Genomic DNA, 16561 nt, shown 5'->3' on the forward strand with positions numbered 1-16561 from the left:
CATGCACAAAGCAACTGCTCTGTTTAAGTCTGTTCCCCAGTGACTAAAAGGAGGCTCAGGGGAGACTTTATCGTGTCTACAATTACCTTAAAGGCAGCTATAGCAAGGTGGGGGTCAGTCTCTTCTCCCAAGCCCTAGGTGATAAGACAAGAGGAAATGGCCTTAAGTTGTCCCAGGAGAGTTTTTAGGTTGGATATCAGGAAAAATTTCTTCAATGAAAGGGTTGCGAAGCATTGGAACAGGCTGCCCAGGGAAGTAGTTGAGTCACCTCCCCTGGAGGTCTTCAAAAATGTGTAGATGTGCTGCTTAGGGACATGGTTTAATGGTGGCCTTGGCAGTGCTGGGTTAGTGACTGGACCAGATGATCTTAGAGTTCTCTTGAACCTGAATGATTCTATGATTCTATGACTATAGTTCAGTTGAAATTAATGCATGAAATAATGGAATGTAACTCAAATGTGCTATGGCTTTCAGAAACCGTTCTTCCTGAAGGTACCTACCCAAGTCATTTTGTTGTAGCAGATGTACATAAGAGTAGATGCACCTAATATCTCTTTCTGAATCAGAAGTATCAACTTAAACTCCAAAACTAGAATGCAGAAGAACAGGAGGAGCATTCCTTTACCTGAAGTCCATTGTTTTTGGCAAGTTAGTAACTGGAAGTCTGATGTTTGCACTTGATCTTGAAGGTCTTTTCCAGCTTAAATGATTTGATGATTCTAAGTGTGAGGGTCAAGGAGAAGATACTCATTTGAAAATTCAGCCCACACTGGAAATGAAGAGTGGGCATTTCATGAGTATCAATTCCTGTTTTTGTTGTTGTTGTTTGTTTGTTTTTGTTCCTCCACCAATTTTAACCAGTATTTTAAAAGGCATCAGACACTCATGAAGGAACTAATTATTGCCTGAAAACAAGAACTACTCTCTTGACAATGATTTTAGCCACCCCTGTTGCTTTGAACTTAAGTATTTTGTTAACTGGTGGCCAACAGCTACAAAAGCCATCCACCGTGATATGCTTGAAGCTGTGCTCCACCTGCAGCTCGAACAACACGCAGCCTTTGCGAGCTGTACCCAGCTTCTGGTGGGCGGCCTACAGACCTACAGTAAGGTGGCCAAGTGCCTCCACACAGGGTTTCATATCACCTCATGACTATGAGGGCAAACACCGCTTTGCACTTCCTAATAAACACTGACAATATATGACTGCATGCCAGCTACACAGCTCCTACATCATTAATAGTATCTGCCTTCCCCTCCATGCATCTTCCACATGCTGTTCAGGCATTCTATACAGCATTCAAAATATTTCTGTGTTAACATGACTCACATACCTCTCTCTACCAGCACAGCGAGGACAGAACCCCCTGTACAGCGTGTGCACACCGATTCCCACCATATCTTTCGGGGAAGGATGCAGTGCGAGCCGTGGGCCTGCCGCCTGCCCTGTGAGGGATCTGGCTGGGGGCTGCCCTGGCCCAGCCCAAACTGACTCCATCCCGCTCAGGCACTGCTGGAAACTGCTTGGGGTTGTGGACACACTTGTGGGGGATGCCAAAAGGGGGTACAGGTGTTCATGAGGGGGAGTGCGGCCTGCATGACACCCCTGAGGGGCCGCGACCACGGCCCTGACACCTCGCTGAACAAATCCAAGCTGAGTGAATGCAGCAGTGAAAGTATAGAAAGCTGAGACTGAGGAGGGGGAAGGATACATTTTTTTAGTCTTCTGTGTATCCTCATGTTGCTAATAGCATGGTACCCACACAAATGAACAATACAGATGTGAAAAGATTTGCAGGATAACACTTTGGTTGAAGATTGGTCTGCAAACAGGAAGTTTGGGTTGATTTTTTTTTTTTTTTGAAGGAGAAACAAAACTTGGTATTCAAAAAAATTAAAGCTATTTATCAGGTAATGTGAGTAATGGACTGCCTCATTAGTGCAGTACTGTATGCATGCATAAGGCAGCCGTTACTGCTCTTAGGGCGTATGCTTTATGTGGCACTAATTTTAGATGCACTGTATCTGTTCTCTGCTGTCTGGAATAATATGGAAGGATGTGGATGACTGTGGCTGGCATTTTATGAGTCTGGTCATTCCTCACATGGAGGGTGGAAAAAAAATCTGGGATTCTGAGTATATGAGAAGGATCTGAATAATCTGGAAAAGATACTTTCTTGGGAGTCAAAAAGGTTCCTTTCTTTCATGTGATGTTTGTGTACAGGCTTATATGAAAATAATTTTCACGCTAACTTGTGTGGATCCAGAATCTAATATGGGCTTCATTTGTATTATTTACTCAGCCACCTCTCACTAAGATGTTAGGGTACACTGGTAGAAAGAGTAATTGGTTTTTCAAAATTAAAAACAACACTGGATTTTTAAATCCCAGTTGAGACATTCACAAAACATTAACGCTCGTTGTGCTGGCTAGACGCTTACCACCACCTACTACCAGATTCATAGTCTACCTCTCTAGAGGAAGAGGTAACAGTAACATCCAAATTACTTGTCTGATGTAATCTCTGGCATAGCACCTCTGGCAAATAATCGTATATGATTTTGGCTTGTGCTCATGATTTTACATTGCTTTCTCTTCTGACAATGTGGGTTATTTTCAGCTTCTGTTAGTGTGCTTGTGGAAGAGAGAACTGTATTTCATTCCTATGTCCTGGTTTTCATCTGTTGCTCTCAAAGCACTTTAAAATCATCTCATATATATTTGGGAGATGAGGAAACTGAGGTCCAGGTGCGGAGATGCATTCAAAGTCTTCCAGCAGACCAGAAGCCAGAGCAGGAACAGAAACCAGGGGCTCCAATCTTAAGGCTTTTGCAGACTTTTGTTTGTTAGAATTTCGTAGTACCTCCTTAGCAACTGTATTTAAAAGGAAGTTCATACAAGGAAAATATTGTGATTAGTGGTATAGTTCATATCGACAAGAGATACTGAATAATGAATATCATACTATAAAAACGACAGTCATATGGCTTGCTACTTTTTGTTCCCTCCTAAACAACACTTTTAAATATATATATATATTATTATTACTTTATTCCACAGGCAAAGGAGTTAAAACTTCCACTTTCAAAACCCCATATTAATTAATCATTTTTTGTTTCCAAGTTCCATCTGTTTGTTAATACCAATCTTGTCTCAACAGCTCATTCTTTTGGTTGGGTTAGGAAATTCTGTACTTATAATCCTTAAGTGCAGTACAGGAGTCAAATACTCTCTTTTCCTTCTTATTGTGTCCAAGCCCTTAAAGCTGTGTGACAGAATATTGATTGACAATGCGCTTACTGATAACACATCAACAGAAATGCTACACCCTGTTGTGGGACTCCTTTCACAGCCTTGTCTTCTTGTCTGTCTTTTGGGGACAGAAGAGTAGAAATCATTGTTTATTATTATTATTTAACTTGGAACTTTTTTTTTTTAATATGGAATGTTTTTTGGAATATCTGGATGCAGAATATGTAATATATTTGTACTAAGGTGAACTAAAGGCTGGGATGCCTGGATTACAGGCAACAAAAGCAAGAAAGGAGGATGAGCCTCTCAGCAGAGACAGTGGCACAATTAAAATCCTCACTGTCGAAAATAACATTACATATTCAGTAAAGAAATATCCCCAATGTATTTGAAGTTTCTGCCCTCTGCTGGCATTCCCGAAGATCAGCCTCAACTCAGCTGTGGGAGTCAGTGATCGTATCTCAGAAGAGTCATCGCAGACTGCAGGAGACTGGCCGTATTATAAAACAAACCCTTTAGAGCATGGTGTTTCAGAAAGTGCAGGAATGACAGTGTCTGACAGGGATCTACATCTCAACTGACATTTGCTACTGACTTCTGCAATGCTTTTCAGATGTCTGCCTACTTCTCACCTTGTTCAACGCTGTAAGGGTTAGTCTGAAGCATCTCCGACTGCTGTTACAGTCCCCATCTGTTTTCTCCCAGTGAGCCAATATAAGGAAGAATAAACAAGAAAATAAATGCGACTTTTTGTTGTGGTGGTGGTTTTCATTCCATTACTGGGGGGAAAAAAAAAAAAAAAAAAAAAAAAAAGCATAACGAATGGTTTCAACAAAAGATCTCACAGTGCAGTTTTGGGTTAATTTAGAGCTGCAACTGCTGACTGACTCAGATATGACTCCATCATATGTGGAAACCATTCCATGATATTAAGAGTGCATAGCACAATTTTAAATCATTTTGTGGCAATTGCTATTAGCTAATTTGTAGAAGGCTAATTTTCCTGTAAAAATCCAGCTTTGAAAAACTAAATTCTAAATATTCTTTAAACCTGAGACATTTCATAGTGAAACCTGAAAACATTTCAGACTCATTCCTGCAACAAACCAAAGCTTCTGCAAAGCAGCTGGTGTGGACATGGGTCAGGCTTCACAAGATGGAGGCCTCTGTCTGAGCAGCAGCTCAAGTTCTCATCGTCTCATGCTAGAGATGCCTAGAACAGCTTATTGTCCAGTATTCAGAAATCTTTGGATTTTCAGTGATACTACTGATATTCTTCTGAAAAAGCAGATCTTATACTTACTTGTGCTTTCTTAAAATCTACATTTTCTAATCTGTAGGAGAAAAATATTTATGCAGAATGGACCTGTCCATTCAGAATGCCAAGGCATTCTGGCAAAGTCATATTTTAGGAGGCACATTTATATCCAATGCTACTGTGTCAGCCTGCCACAGTTTGGATAATTGCATCTATGCATGTACTTGTCTTTTCAAAGGCACCTTGGCTTTGGTCTCAAAACATCTTTTTTCTAAAAATAAAAAATAAAAAAAAATGGGTGGGGTGTATGCTACTTCGGTAGAAACAAGAATGCTAAGCACAAATGGGTTAGAGTATAGAAGCAAGACTGATCAGCCTGGCATGATTTGTGCTTTTCTTTTCCACAGATCTTGCAAATCTCTTCCTTTAATAAACAGTAACATGCATCTTCAAAAGAAAATTGTATTAAAAAGTGCCAGACTAAACTGGCTCTATATATGTTTTTGAATATGACATCAGTTGTACAGTGCTAAATAAAGAAAATGAATAACAATAAATAATAAAAAAATAGTATATTCATCCACTTAACATATATAAAAAAATGCATTCCTTAAATTAAAGGAGAATAGGCTTCTTGCTTCTCCAGTATCACACTGTTGATGATTGTGCCATAGTAAAATATACTGAACAATTCAAGGGTTCCTAACATGTAAATTAGAAGTTCATCAGGTATTTCTGGAAGAAGCACTAACTTCTAAAATCTTCCCAGCAGACTTGCAGTTTCATGGTGTGTGTGCATTTCATATGAATTAATTCCCCACAGTTCCCACAGACTACATCCTTGCTTCTCATTGCAGCACCAACAGATCTCAGAACTTGCTGAAGGAGCCAGGCAACCCAGCAGATGTCTGCAATATTGGGGTGTTTGTTTTTCCAAGACAGTTACTTAACCACAACAAAGTTTGTAGGCACAGAATGAAACTAGTCATGTAAAGACTCTTTTCCATCAGACTCCCGATGCTAAATCTCTTCCCTCTATCCATGTGCTTGACATACCACTTGCCTACACCATTCTTTTTTTCAAGCCTTGATAAAGCCATTTTTGTACCTTTTCACTCATACCTGCAGTTGCTAAAAAGTCCATCCAACTCTTCTATTCATAATTAACACTATTCACCATTTCACAGCATATTTCACCACTCTTATATTGCTACAGTCAACATACTGTTTTTCTATAGTTATATTAGCACTTTCCAGCAGGTTCCAGTACAAGTCAAGTGAGGACAGTGAGGCAGACGCGTTTTATGCCACAGCCATTTTCTACCACTCCTCCTCCTTCAGACAAGAAGTGGAAGAAGGGAAGCTCAGCTGAGGATCTGCCTGTTACTACATCACATTCAACTCAGCAAGGATTTCTTCCATCTCATGAGCTTATACAGCTAATCTCTCTTATATCGACTGTAGACTTTCATTTAATTAGCTAGGTGAGATAGTAGTCAGGATACACACAGCTGGTTCAATGCCTCACAGCGCTCTGCACTGTAAGCTGCAGTGGCTGGTGACACTACTTCAACATTGTCCTGACACAGCTGTTCTGCTTCTAGATCTGCACTGCTGCAGTCATACAACGTTACGTGGAAGGAGATAACTAACCTGGTTAGGCTACCACAAGCTTAGTGACCCTCTCCATAGCATATTGTAGATACCACCTGTATTTTCCAGAACTTATCTCTGACACTGGCATAACATACCCGAAACAGCTAGGTCTGAAACACAGATGTGCCTCGCATTTTCCTACCAGGACTACCAGGACTTCCCCGGGGAGAAGAAATTAATCAGGCAATGGATCACTCCTCATTTTCTTTTTGACTTTTTGCTCTCTTTATCAAAATGTAAACCTGCTTTCCCTTCCTCCCTCTGTATAATCTCAGTGTTGGTTATTTACAGCCTTCAACTTAATTCCACATGACAATAGCCATTAACTTTTTTCACCATGTTATCATCATTAAGGTCCAGGTGCATTATTCAAAGATGCTCAAAAAGCACTTGTAGCCCTTAGCAAATAAAAGAGTCTCTGTTCATGTCTTAAGTCCCACATACTATGTTACCATCTTTTGCCACAGCACATTTTACAGAAACACCCACAATCCATTCAGCCTGCTAAGTCCTCAGCTCTACTTACACAGCCATATAAATGCAGATCTGGAATCCCAGCTGTGCTCCCTTCACAATTCGAGTGTTTGATCTGTTCTTCAGGGAGCTTCTGAGACCTGATTCAATACATGTTCGTGAGAAGACAACACAAGCAAATTGAAAGCAATTTGGAAATTCAACTAGCTTGGCAAAGGGAAGCCTTCAAATGATGTAAGCCTGTAGTATGATAGCTCTTCAATTTTCTAGAATAATATACTAACACCTTACCCTTTCATTCCTCAACAGTACCTTGCAGTTTCTGTCTGTACTCTTAGCCTGCAGAAATTGCTGCTTACACAGAATGGTTGCTAGTCTTCCATTTAAGATCAAAAGCAGCACCATAATTTGACAGTTCTTGACTGATTTGATAGGACATAAAATTTTTCCTTCTATACTATCCAGCTAAACAAAATGAGTAAAGGGACAGTCATACAAGAAAAAGGCAATCACACAGCCATCTGACCACGTTAAAATCAGCATGGGCATGAGGTTTTTTTTTTCTTACTGGGAAAAAGAGAAAAGGTTCCTGACTCATGGCAGTAGAGCTTTGCCCAGCACAACCCTGAAGGTAACTAAAATAAATAAATAGAATTTAGATAAAACCTGAGATCTATTTTCAAGATGTTCCCAAAAACTGGCAGTGCTGGTTCCATGTAAGCCTGTGCACAGAAGCAGTGATACTTTAATCCAGCTACATCACATAGAGATATGGTTTAATTGCAGAATGGAAGAATACCTTTTCTCCAGCTGAAAGCCTTTCCCCTTTGGATTACAGTGACAGAGACAGCCCAATATGTAAAACAATATACATTTATTTAGCACAAAAGTCCACGTCCAAATAGAAGTGTTTTTTTTCCTTTGTACTTCTTTACAGCACTTTGTGTTAGTCATTGTAGTTCTTTCCTTTTTGAAAAAGCAGAGACATTTGGCAAAACCACTGTTTTATCCTACAACTGTAGGCCTGATAGCAGCTTATAAACTAAGGCAAATTAGGAAGTCCTTCTCAAGTAAGCCATCTCTATACAGTTCCATTAACTCTAGTGGAACATTCACAAGAAAAGTGTTACAAGACAAGGATATATGATCACCATGTTTCCTACAGTTACAGCCAACATAATACGCAGGGGTGGGGCTATGTTCCCAGGCAGAGAAAGAAGAAAAAGACTCCTGGAAGATTCACAATAAATTGCCAGAAGCAGTGGCTGAGAAAAGAATCCAACCACTACATACGTGATTACACAACATAAGCACAATTCCCATTTCAGAAAAAAACGTGTAAGTCATCACATATTGCTCAGGATTTGAACATCTACAGACTTTAAAGCCTGCAACTTTTATTTAGGGACAAGTACATAGTACTTGTCCGTAAATAATTGCAGACAGCTCACAACAGACAGCACAAAAACACTACTTCAGATTTGGTTCCAATAATGACATGATTACAATTACTGGATACATAAGACCATCCAAATTATGCTGGCAGTCAGACTTTCCACAGCTTCTCCTTTGCTTAAGTTTCACCGTCTTAAGTGACCGACGTCAAAGATGTGCTGGAACTAGTTCAGTCTTCCCTCCTGTAGTTATCACCTGGATTAGACTCCCTGAATTTGGTCGATTCTTTCCTGTTATCCAGTCATAAAAGGTTCTGTTTTAAAATAAATAGATAAAACAGGATGAGGAGGAGAGAAAATATACACACATACTATCAGTCATAAAAGCCTACTGATTCTCCTTCTTTTCCTACCTCTCTATAGTGATTTCTATGCATGTCACAAACTAGCAACGCAATCACTGGATTTAGACCCTCAGAGTAGGACAGAGGTCCAGAGAAATCAGAAGGGCTTGACAGTACATATGCAGGATTTTCAGAACACTTCAAAGAAAGAGGCCAGGAGTTGCATAAAAACAGAAAGATGTCAAAAAGTTTTTCCCAAGTTAAAAAAATAAAATAATTGATAAGTGGGAGGCAGCGGCTACTTAAATTGCCTTTATAGCATGTATCAAATATGGACATAAGGCTAAAATAGAGTTGCTAAACCTTATAGGGTTGTTAAGCCATACAGGCTAAATAATTGCTCTTTTCCCCCTGTATCTCTGTACTCTATTCGTTCTTGCCAGACCTATCCCCTTGCCTTTCAACCTGTGCAAGTACCTGTTCTTTCCAAGTCCTTCTTTCTTAACCCATTTTTCTGCCAACGGGCCATCACGTATTTAATGTTGAAATTAGTCTCAGTGTAAGCACAAAAAGCTCTAAGACATCCAGCACAGACTGAGTAAGATGGCCTCAATCTAGTTAGCACACCAGAACGCTTATCAAAACTAATACAGAAAACACAACATTTTCCAGGTCCATCAGCCTTTCCACTATTGTGGACAGAGCAACTGCCATTTTGGAACATCTTGCCATTTGACACAACATATATGGATACAACAGGCTTCAAAATGCAAGCACCCCATGGGAAAAAGAGTTCCTGCATCCTTTCTAGGTTGCAGATGTTAACAAAATCCTAAGAACACTAGAATTCTTTCCTTCAGCACCAGTGAACTTTTCAGTTTTCAAAGCTGTATTTAAGTTCAGAGAATTAGAATCTAAGAAACAAAACAAAACACCGAAGCTTAATTCTCCCATAAGGAAAAAGTCTTTAGAAGTTAAAAATTAATTTGTAAAGACCACAAACATCTGGTTAAGCACAATAAAGAACTTTTTTGAACATTTTTAGGCCAACTAAACTCAATTGATGGGACACTTAATGAACCACATTGAACAGCTGCATACGCTTCTTGAACCAAAAAACATTTTCCACTCGGGCATCCAACTGAATAAAAATTCACATCACAAGGAAACCAAATGTCACAACTACTCTGAACAATTAGCAATAAGTGAATGCTATTTCGGTGTCAGTTCTAAAAACTTTTGAATTTGTAAGAGTAAAGAAAAACATTATGTCCTTTACAACATGAAAGTAGATTCCTTTCCATTTTTCCCTCAACAAGGCAAGATAGCCATGTCCATTATTTTCTTCCATTTAACAGATCACCCTCAGCGAAGTCTTTGCTACTCTCCAGTACATCACAGAAGGCAGTACGTACGCTGCACCTTCTCTTGGAAGAATTAGAAACAATAAACCTTATTGTCTCAGCCTGTTGCTAAATAAACTGCAGCTGAAGTTTCAGCATTTTGAAACATCACTCTGGACAAGCCTTTGTGGATAATGGAAAAAAAAAAAAAACTTAGCTAAATTTTTCTAAACAAGAGCAGGAATTTTTCCAACTGTGAGAAGAAGTGAATTAACACACCAAAATTTGGGTAGTAAAGAGTGTTAAAACAAATAAATAAAACTAAAGTTTACATGCCTATTTGCAGTTTACCTTTAAGACAAACTCCTGCATCTGCTGTCTGTAATTTAATTTGTCTACTGGCTTTATGAGATTCTCTGGCTTCCGACTGCTCAAGGCTATCTGCCTTGTCGCTATAACAGGCGTAGAGATGCTGAAGCTGATGGAGTTGAGCTAATTTTCTCCAGCTAGGAAGCTTGTGCAAGAGGCCTAATGTGATTTGAAGACATACAGAATCAGGGGAATGATGGGGAAAAACAAAACCCCAAACACTCCAATCCAAGACAGCTACTTAGAAAGAACACACAGTAGGACGCAGCAGGAAAAGGCACAGTAAGGAATTGCTTAGTTATCACACGTATACTCACTCAGCAATGAATTCTAAGGATGTCCAGGAGCTGAAATCTGCGTCAGGCATTGATTTCCTGTTTGCTGGTGTATCCAAGGTAACCCTGTGATTAAAACGAGATAAAAGTTTTATTTGTACATACTGTTTCTGATAAGAGCCACCTGCTTCTATTCATCACTGCAACATATGCTCCACTTTTATATACCACGTGGTATGGATTTCCTTTGCATCCTCTACATATGTTAACAGCATATAACCATCAGTTTCAATGTATATCAAAGGATCACAGCTTATAACCCCTTAGCTACCTGTCTTCCTGATGACATCCACCCCACTAGGGCTATCACTTAGCCCACAGCTTTCTTCCAGTCTCTCTCATGCTCGTTAAAAACAAATGAAGTTTTAATCCTAATATCCACTACTGTTTTGCAAAGGAAAGGAAAAAAAATAATCATTTTCAGGATACATTGCACATCATTATTTGCATACATTCAAGATGCATCCTTTCCCTGTGAAGCTACGTCAGTCTAAGAAGCTATTTGAGTACTGTAGACAGGACATCACACCCCTATCAATGCGACTTGAGGTTACAGCAGTAATTAAACAAGATGATACAGACAGAGGTAACTTACGGTAAAAACACTTACGGTAAAACAGCAACAGCAGCAGAACCAGATGGCAAGCCACTATTGGTCCCAGCTAAACTCTGACAAAGCTGGTGCACTGCTCCTTTGGCCATGCCATAGCCAATCATCCCTAGCAATTAAAAACAGGAAAATTAGAGCACAATCAATACAGCTCTCATTACCAGCACTAGGACAGAAACTCCCATTATCTGACAAACAGTAATTTTAAGATCACTTACGACAGCCAGAACAGAATCAGACTTAAAACATATTTTTTAAAAAAACAACAATTCTTACTAGCTATCCTGGAACTACCACAAAGTTCAGTTTACTCAGCATTACACAAGTACGAAACTTACTGAGTTAAACATCTTTAGTTAATGCTTCAAAACGTACCCTGAAGGATGAGATTTACAGGGTTAACCTTACAAAGCTAAACTAGTAAGTGTGAAGAGGTTTTTATTAAAGAAATCATTTGTTAATTTTAAGCATATGACAAAGGTATTTGCAGGTGTGGACCCGAACAGATACAGCTGATTTCTCTCCAAAACAGTAGTTCACCTGGTCAGCATCCTGACTATAAAACAAACAAAAACAACCCATACACCCTAAAGTAGAAAGTGACTGAATAATCTCCACGTAAAACCAACATCTTCCCAAACACTGCTGCTTTCTAGGCAGCCAGTATTTAGCAGTGTAAGATGCATGGGAAGGAGGGCATCCTGCACACTGCTCAGGTACAAGATCTGGGCAATCAGGGTGCTCCAGGTCTGAGATGTCTCATGGTATGTATCTGCCAAGCAGCCTAGACACAGACTAAGCACGTAGGAAAAATAAGTGTATTTTGTGTACTACAACTGGATGCCTTTCTACCCATTTACGCAACTGTACAACCCCTTTTCAATGTTCCTGAGGAAGTAACTAGTAATGAAGGTACCCAGGTAGTTTTAAATTGTAGAAATGTTTGTTATATTCAGTTAGACATATTGTGTAACAAACATGTTTATCAGGAGGAATCATGGGCAGCAGTAGCTAACATTTCATTATGACTACAAAATATTTGCATTTCTATCATAATTCCCTCTTGTCTCTTCTCTAAACCAAACGGTCAGTCTTCTTAAACCTGCATTTCTTAGCTATCACTGTCGGACTGCTTCTTAACTTATATTATTTTCATTTTTCTTCAGTTTGCATTAAATGACTCAGCATTTTCATAGATGAAAAGACAAAAAAAAAAATCACAGTAAGAGAAAACAAAGAAGAGATGATTCCTTCCATAATAGCTGGTAATAACAAGCTTAACAAGGCATATTTGCAAAAGTTGAGTAACATTTCTTTCCCAATTCTTCCTGATGTTAATAAGTTGCATGTGTTTGCACAAAGCACTGTTATGGTTTTTTTTTTTTTTTTTTTTTTTTTTTAAATTCCAGACTTGTTGAAAACAGCCAGTTCAAAACATGAAAGCAAATCACCGATTCCTGTGTTGTGGTCCCTACCTCCCAAAATGAACCAAACAAAAAACATCATGAAAGTTTGCCACAGTTCCCATTTTTTTCATCTGTATATTGTCAGTCAGTAGTACACAGTAAATCATTCATCTGCTGACTGACATAAAACAAGCCTTTTATCCTCAGACTAGGCCAGATGATTTTTCTACTCTGTTTACAGCTGCATTAACTACAGAATACAGCATATTTCTCCTGAACTATTTTAGACAAGGCTTTTACAAATATTAATTAATTTTATGATTTAAAAAAAAAAAGAATTAATAGCTATGTCTCATCAAAATATTGCTGAAGTCACACTAGAAGATTGAGAAATACGAGCATTTTTTCAAACAAACAAACAAAAAAAAAAAACTTTCCCTGCCTGTGGGCTTCTGTGCTGCTGTTTTTTAATCTTAAATTATTCCCAGATTTTCTCCATGCAGACCAACATGCCTAGGAGTCAGATGAGAAAAAATCTCAGGAAAGTTTGTACTAAATAGCTACTGAAGGGCAAAGCTGAAAGTCAACAAGCTTATCTTTGGCTGAAGCAAAGGTGGACTGGAATCAGACCATGAACAGGACAAGCACATTTAATAAAATCAGCTGAGTCATCACTGATTGAAAAACTGGGCAATTAAAGACTCTGCCTTTCAGAACACAAATCAGATATTTAACTTTATTTAAGCACTACACCTACTGTTGTGTGCTTCACAATTCTGCACATTTTTCCAAACTACTTTTTCTACTGTACCATGTATTAGCCAAGTACATTTCATGAATGCATGTCAACCATTACTTAATAGTGATTCTGTTTGCACTCCTGCTTCAAGAGATTCAATATTGCCATCCATAAAATTACACTTACCTTAAGTGTTTCAGCAGCAGTTTTCCATTTCTGTTTGATGTCAAGAAACTGGTTTGTTTTTTTTCCCCACAGACTAACGTATAACTCATGTCCCAACAGTTATCATGCATGGCATTTTACCTGGAGTTCCAGATAAAGCAGCTTGAGCTCCTGTCAAAGTCAGAAGACCTCCTTCCTTCAGATGCTTTGTGGCTAAGTGACTGGAAATAGTGGATGTCCAAACACTCTGTTTCCACATCAGATCACAGTTTTTATACAAAGCTGATTAGGAAGAGAATTAGTTAGGTAACTTAAGAACAAGACTTCTAACTCTGATTTCCTTCCTATCACACGGAGTGCAACAGTACTATGCAAAGTACTATAAAAACATGCTTTCTATCATTTTCTACTTCTGTATCATGTAAAATACCCATTTATTTCTTTTAACTCTCCCTTCTCTTTAGACTTTGAATCCCAACTTGACAGCATATATTCTAGACAATTACCTACTTTCTTACTATCAGAAATAAAAAAATAAACACCAGATAGTTTCATTAGCTCTCTGTTAATGTTTGTGCTCAGTTCAAAGATTTCCAAATTCTTCAGACTTCTATAGGGATTGTTTCAATTTATGTCAATAATCTAAAAATTTTTAGATTAGCTTCTCCTCACCTTATAGTAGCATGAGCTCTCTTTCCATAATTTCCTCACTGGCTGCTCAACTTGTGGATAGAAGACTCCAAGAAATAAAGGAGTTGAATCAAGCACTTGATCAAGCTGATCACTTGATCCCAAAATAACCTTAATTCATAGTAACGTTATTGGAAGGATAGTAGGGTATGATCCATCACCTCATTCAAATTACTGTACAAATTTATAACAATACAATATAATGCAATTCTATAGAAGTATTCGCTCTGATTTAACTGCGTACGTCTTCTCATATTCTCTCTTTAAAGTGAACATTTTGCATATGATGTCTGAACAAGGAAGGGGAAGGAAAACACCACATTTTAACAGATTTACTCCAGACAGAAAGGCTTTTTTTTTTTTTTAAGTCTCTACACTAGTACATAAAGCATAAAACAATTTCCTGAATATTATACATTTAAAAGCTTTATAAACTGAGGACCTTTTTTCCCCTCTAGCACAGCCTCTGGCCATGAAACAGCTCCTTCCAATACTGTATTGTATACCAGTAGCTCAGAAAACTACAGCAGGCACCTGAGGTTTTATGCAAAAAGCAATGATTTGGGCAAAAAGATCAATGTTCCACTCAGCCAGTATATTACGTAACAAGCCTGACACACATAACCTTGGCAAAAGTTAGTTCATAGGTAATGCTGAACTCCTTTATATAGTGCATCAAGATTTACCAATAAAAACGGTGCATCAAAAAGTACCGTTGAGAACATTGAGGGTTTTGGAAATCTAACAGGCACCAATAATTGAGAAAAGTGCTAAGAAACATTGTGACTGAGTTACTTTGCACTATTAGGCTAACATCTTCAGGACTCTGGATGAAAGATGATCTCAAAGACCTTTATTATCATGACTTTTTACGGATTCCTCTCAGATTTCAATCATGTATTTGCTAGCATGCACCGGCTTACATTTAGCTTTGGCGCTGCCTCCAGCCCATCCTCCTGCAACACACAAGATTGCATCCACCTTTTCTTCACCAAGAAGCTTCCCAATCTCTGCTGTCACCTTCAAAACACAAAACATAACATTCTGAAAACACTGAATTTGTAAGGTAAAAGAATAAATATCAAGAATGAATGCCTTAGTATTATTCAACTACATAACTGGAAAAAAAATACAACAAACAGCAGCAACTTAAACAGCTGTACAAAATTATCACTTATGATTTATCAACTCAATAACTGGGTTGAAAGCTAACTGTAGATGCAAGTCAGACCGTACACTGTGCGATGTCACTGGCAATAACTGATTTGAGCAGGACTGAAAGATCCGATCCTTACCTATATCATAAGCATTTTTCATTTGTGACTTACTTTTGGACAGGTTCTTCTCTGCACACTGTGCTGTTTAATAATACAGGAAATGAAACTCCAGGTCTGATCAGAACTGCTTCTGTGACATTTCCAATGATAGCACAAGAAACAAACAACTAAAGCCTCCTTATGAATCACATCCTTGGATTTGAGTATGTAGGCTTTTAAATATCCAGTATTTCTTTCTCTTTCAAATGAGACTTTGCACTTGGTGATGAATTTGTTGGTTGTCAATTTTCTCTGTCACAGTGCAAACCCTACTGGGAAATGTTTTCAGCATTACCATCCAGCTATGCAGCACAGACAGGACATGAGAAAGAAGTGCTGCATTTTAAGATGCCCTAATCCACCTTGATTAAAGTAATCTCATTCTGCCCGCAGCCCTTCAGGTAACAAAGAGGAAGATAATACCCAAGTGTGACACATTCTGAGTGACAACATAGGGTAACTTCTAAACTCCCAAAGTAAGCTCTTCCGCGTATCTATACCTCCAAGCAGTTAAAAGTGAAAAATAAATGAAGTTAAGAAGTGGCAGGCAAATGGTGGCACCCCTGAGCTCAGGGTACAGCAGCAGGATACCAAAACCAGCGGGGTTCCCACAGTCGGGGGTCTCAGTGCTTCTGAGAGAGGGTTTATGGCGAGCGGGTGCAAACCCACCGCATGGAGCCCGGAACGAGGGGCCTCCCCCGCGCCCCCCCGGCCCCGCGACGCGCTCCCACCTGCTCGGCCTGCTCGGGGAAGGACTCTGTCGCCCTCACCACCACGTTGACGCTGGCGTCCTCGTTCTCGGCCAGGTCGATGCTGGCGACCCACTGGGGCGGCGAGAAGGCACCGTTAGCGCCCGGCGGGGCACCCTTCGTTCTCCCCCCCCCCCCCCCTTACTTCCCCCCCTCCAAAGCAGCCCCGTCTCGCCCCCCCGGGGCCCGCAGCAGCCCTGCCGGCGCTCACCCAGTTCCTGGCCTTGAAGTACTGCACGCACTGAGAGCCCAGCGCCCCTCTGCCCCCGTACACCAGCACCCTGCCCGCCGCCGCCATGCTCGCTGCCCGCCTCGCTCCGGCTCCGGCCCGGCCCCAGCCTCCCCTCTCACCGACGCCACGCAGGGGCCGCCCCCGGGGCCGGGGGGGCTGGCGGCTGCCTCCGCCTCGCACCGAGAGCAGGAGGAGCCTCCGAGCCCGGGTTCAGCCCCGGGGAGCCGC

The 16561-nt window shown here is 39.9% G+C and overlaps 1 protein-coding gene across 1 annotated transcript; it reads right to left on the reverse strand.

The window, feature by feature from the left end:
• Positions 1–7496: 7496 nt before the first annotated feature.
• QDPR (quinoid dihydropteridine reductase) lies at positions 7497–16502 on the reverse strand. Its single transcript, XM_066995688.1, has 7 exons — positions 16313–16502; positions 16084–16176; positions 14960–15056; positions 13488–13628; positions 11037–11145; positions 10409–10492; positions 7497–8349 (listed from the first exon to the last, which is right to left on the reverse strand). Exons 1-7 carry the CDS (start codon positions 16397–16399, stop codon positions 8244–8246), a joined length of 717 nt encoding a protein of 238 aa, XP_066851789.1. The 5' UTR covers positions 16400–16502; the 3' UTR covers positions 7497–8243.
• Between the last annotated feature and the right edge of the window lie 59 nt (positions 16503–16561).

The sequence above is a fragment of the Anser cygnoides genome, chromosome 4 (assembly GCF_040182565.1).
Source record: "Anser cygnoides isolate HZ-2024a breed goose chromosome 4, Taihu_goose_T2T_genome, whole genome shotgun sequence".
NCBI lineage: Eukaryota > Metazoa > Chordata > Aves > Anseriformes > Anatidae > Anser > Anser cygnoides.

What these genes read in the sequence shown, in the direction of transcription:
- QDPR (XM_066995688.1), bottom strand. Translation starts at nt 16,399, where the DNA reads ATGGCGGCGGCGGGCAGGGTGCTGGTGTACGGGGGCAGAGGGGCGCTG. An exon ending in TGCTTTATCTGGAACTCCAG is followed by an intron (nt 11,146 to 13,487) that starts GTAAAATGCCAT and finishes TTTAATTGCTAG; the next exon opens with GGATGATTGGCTATGGCATG. An exon ending in GCTGCTGTTGCTGTTTTACC is followed by an intron (nt 10,493 to 11,036) that starts GTAAGTGTTTTT and finishes TTTTAATCACAG; the next exon opens with GGTTACCTTGGATACACCAG.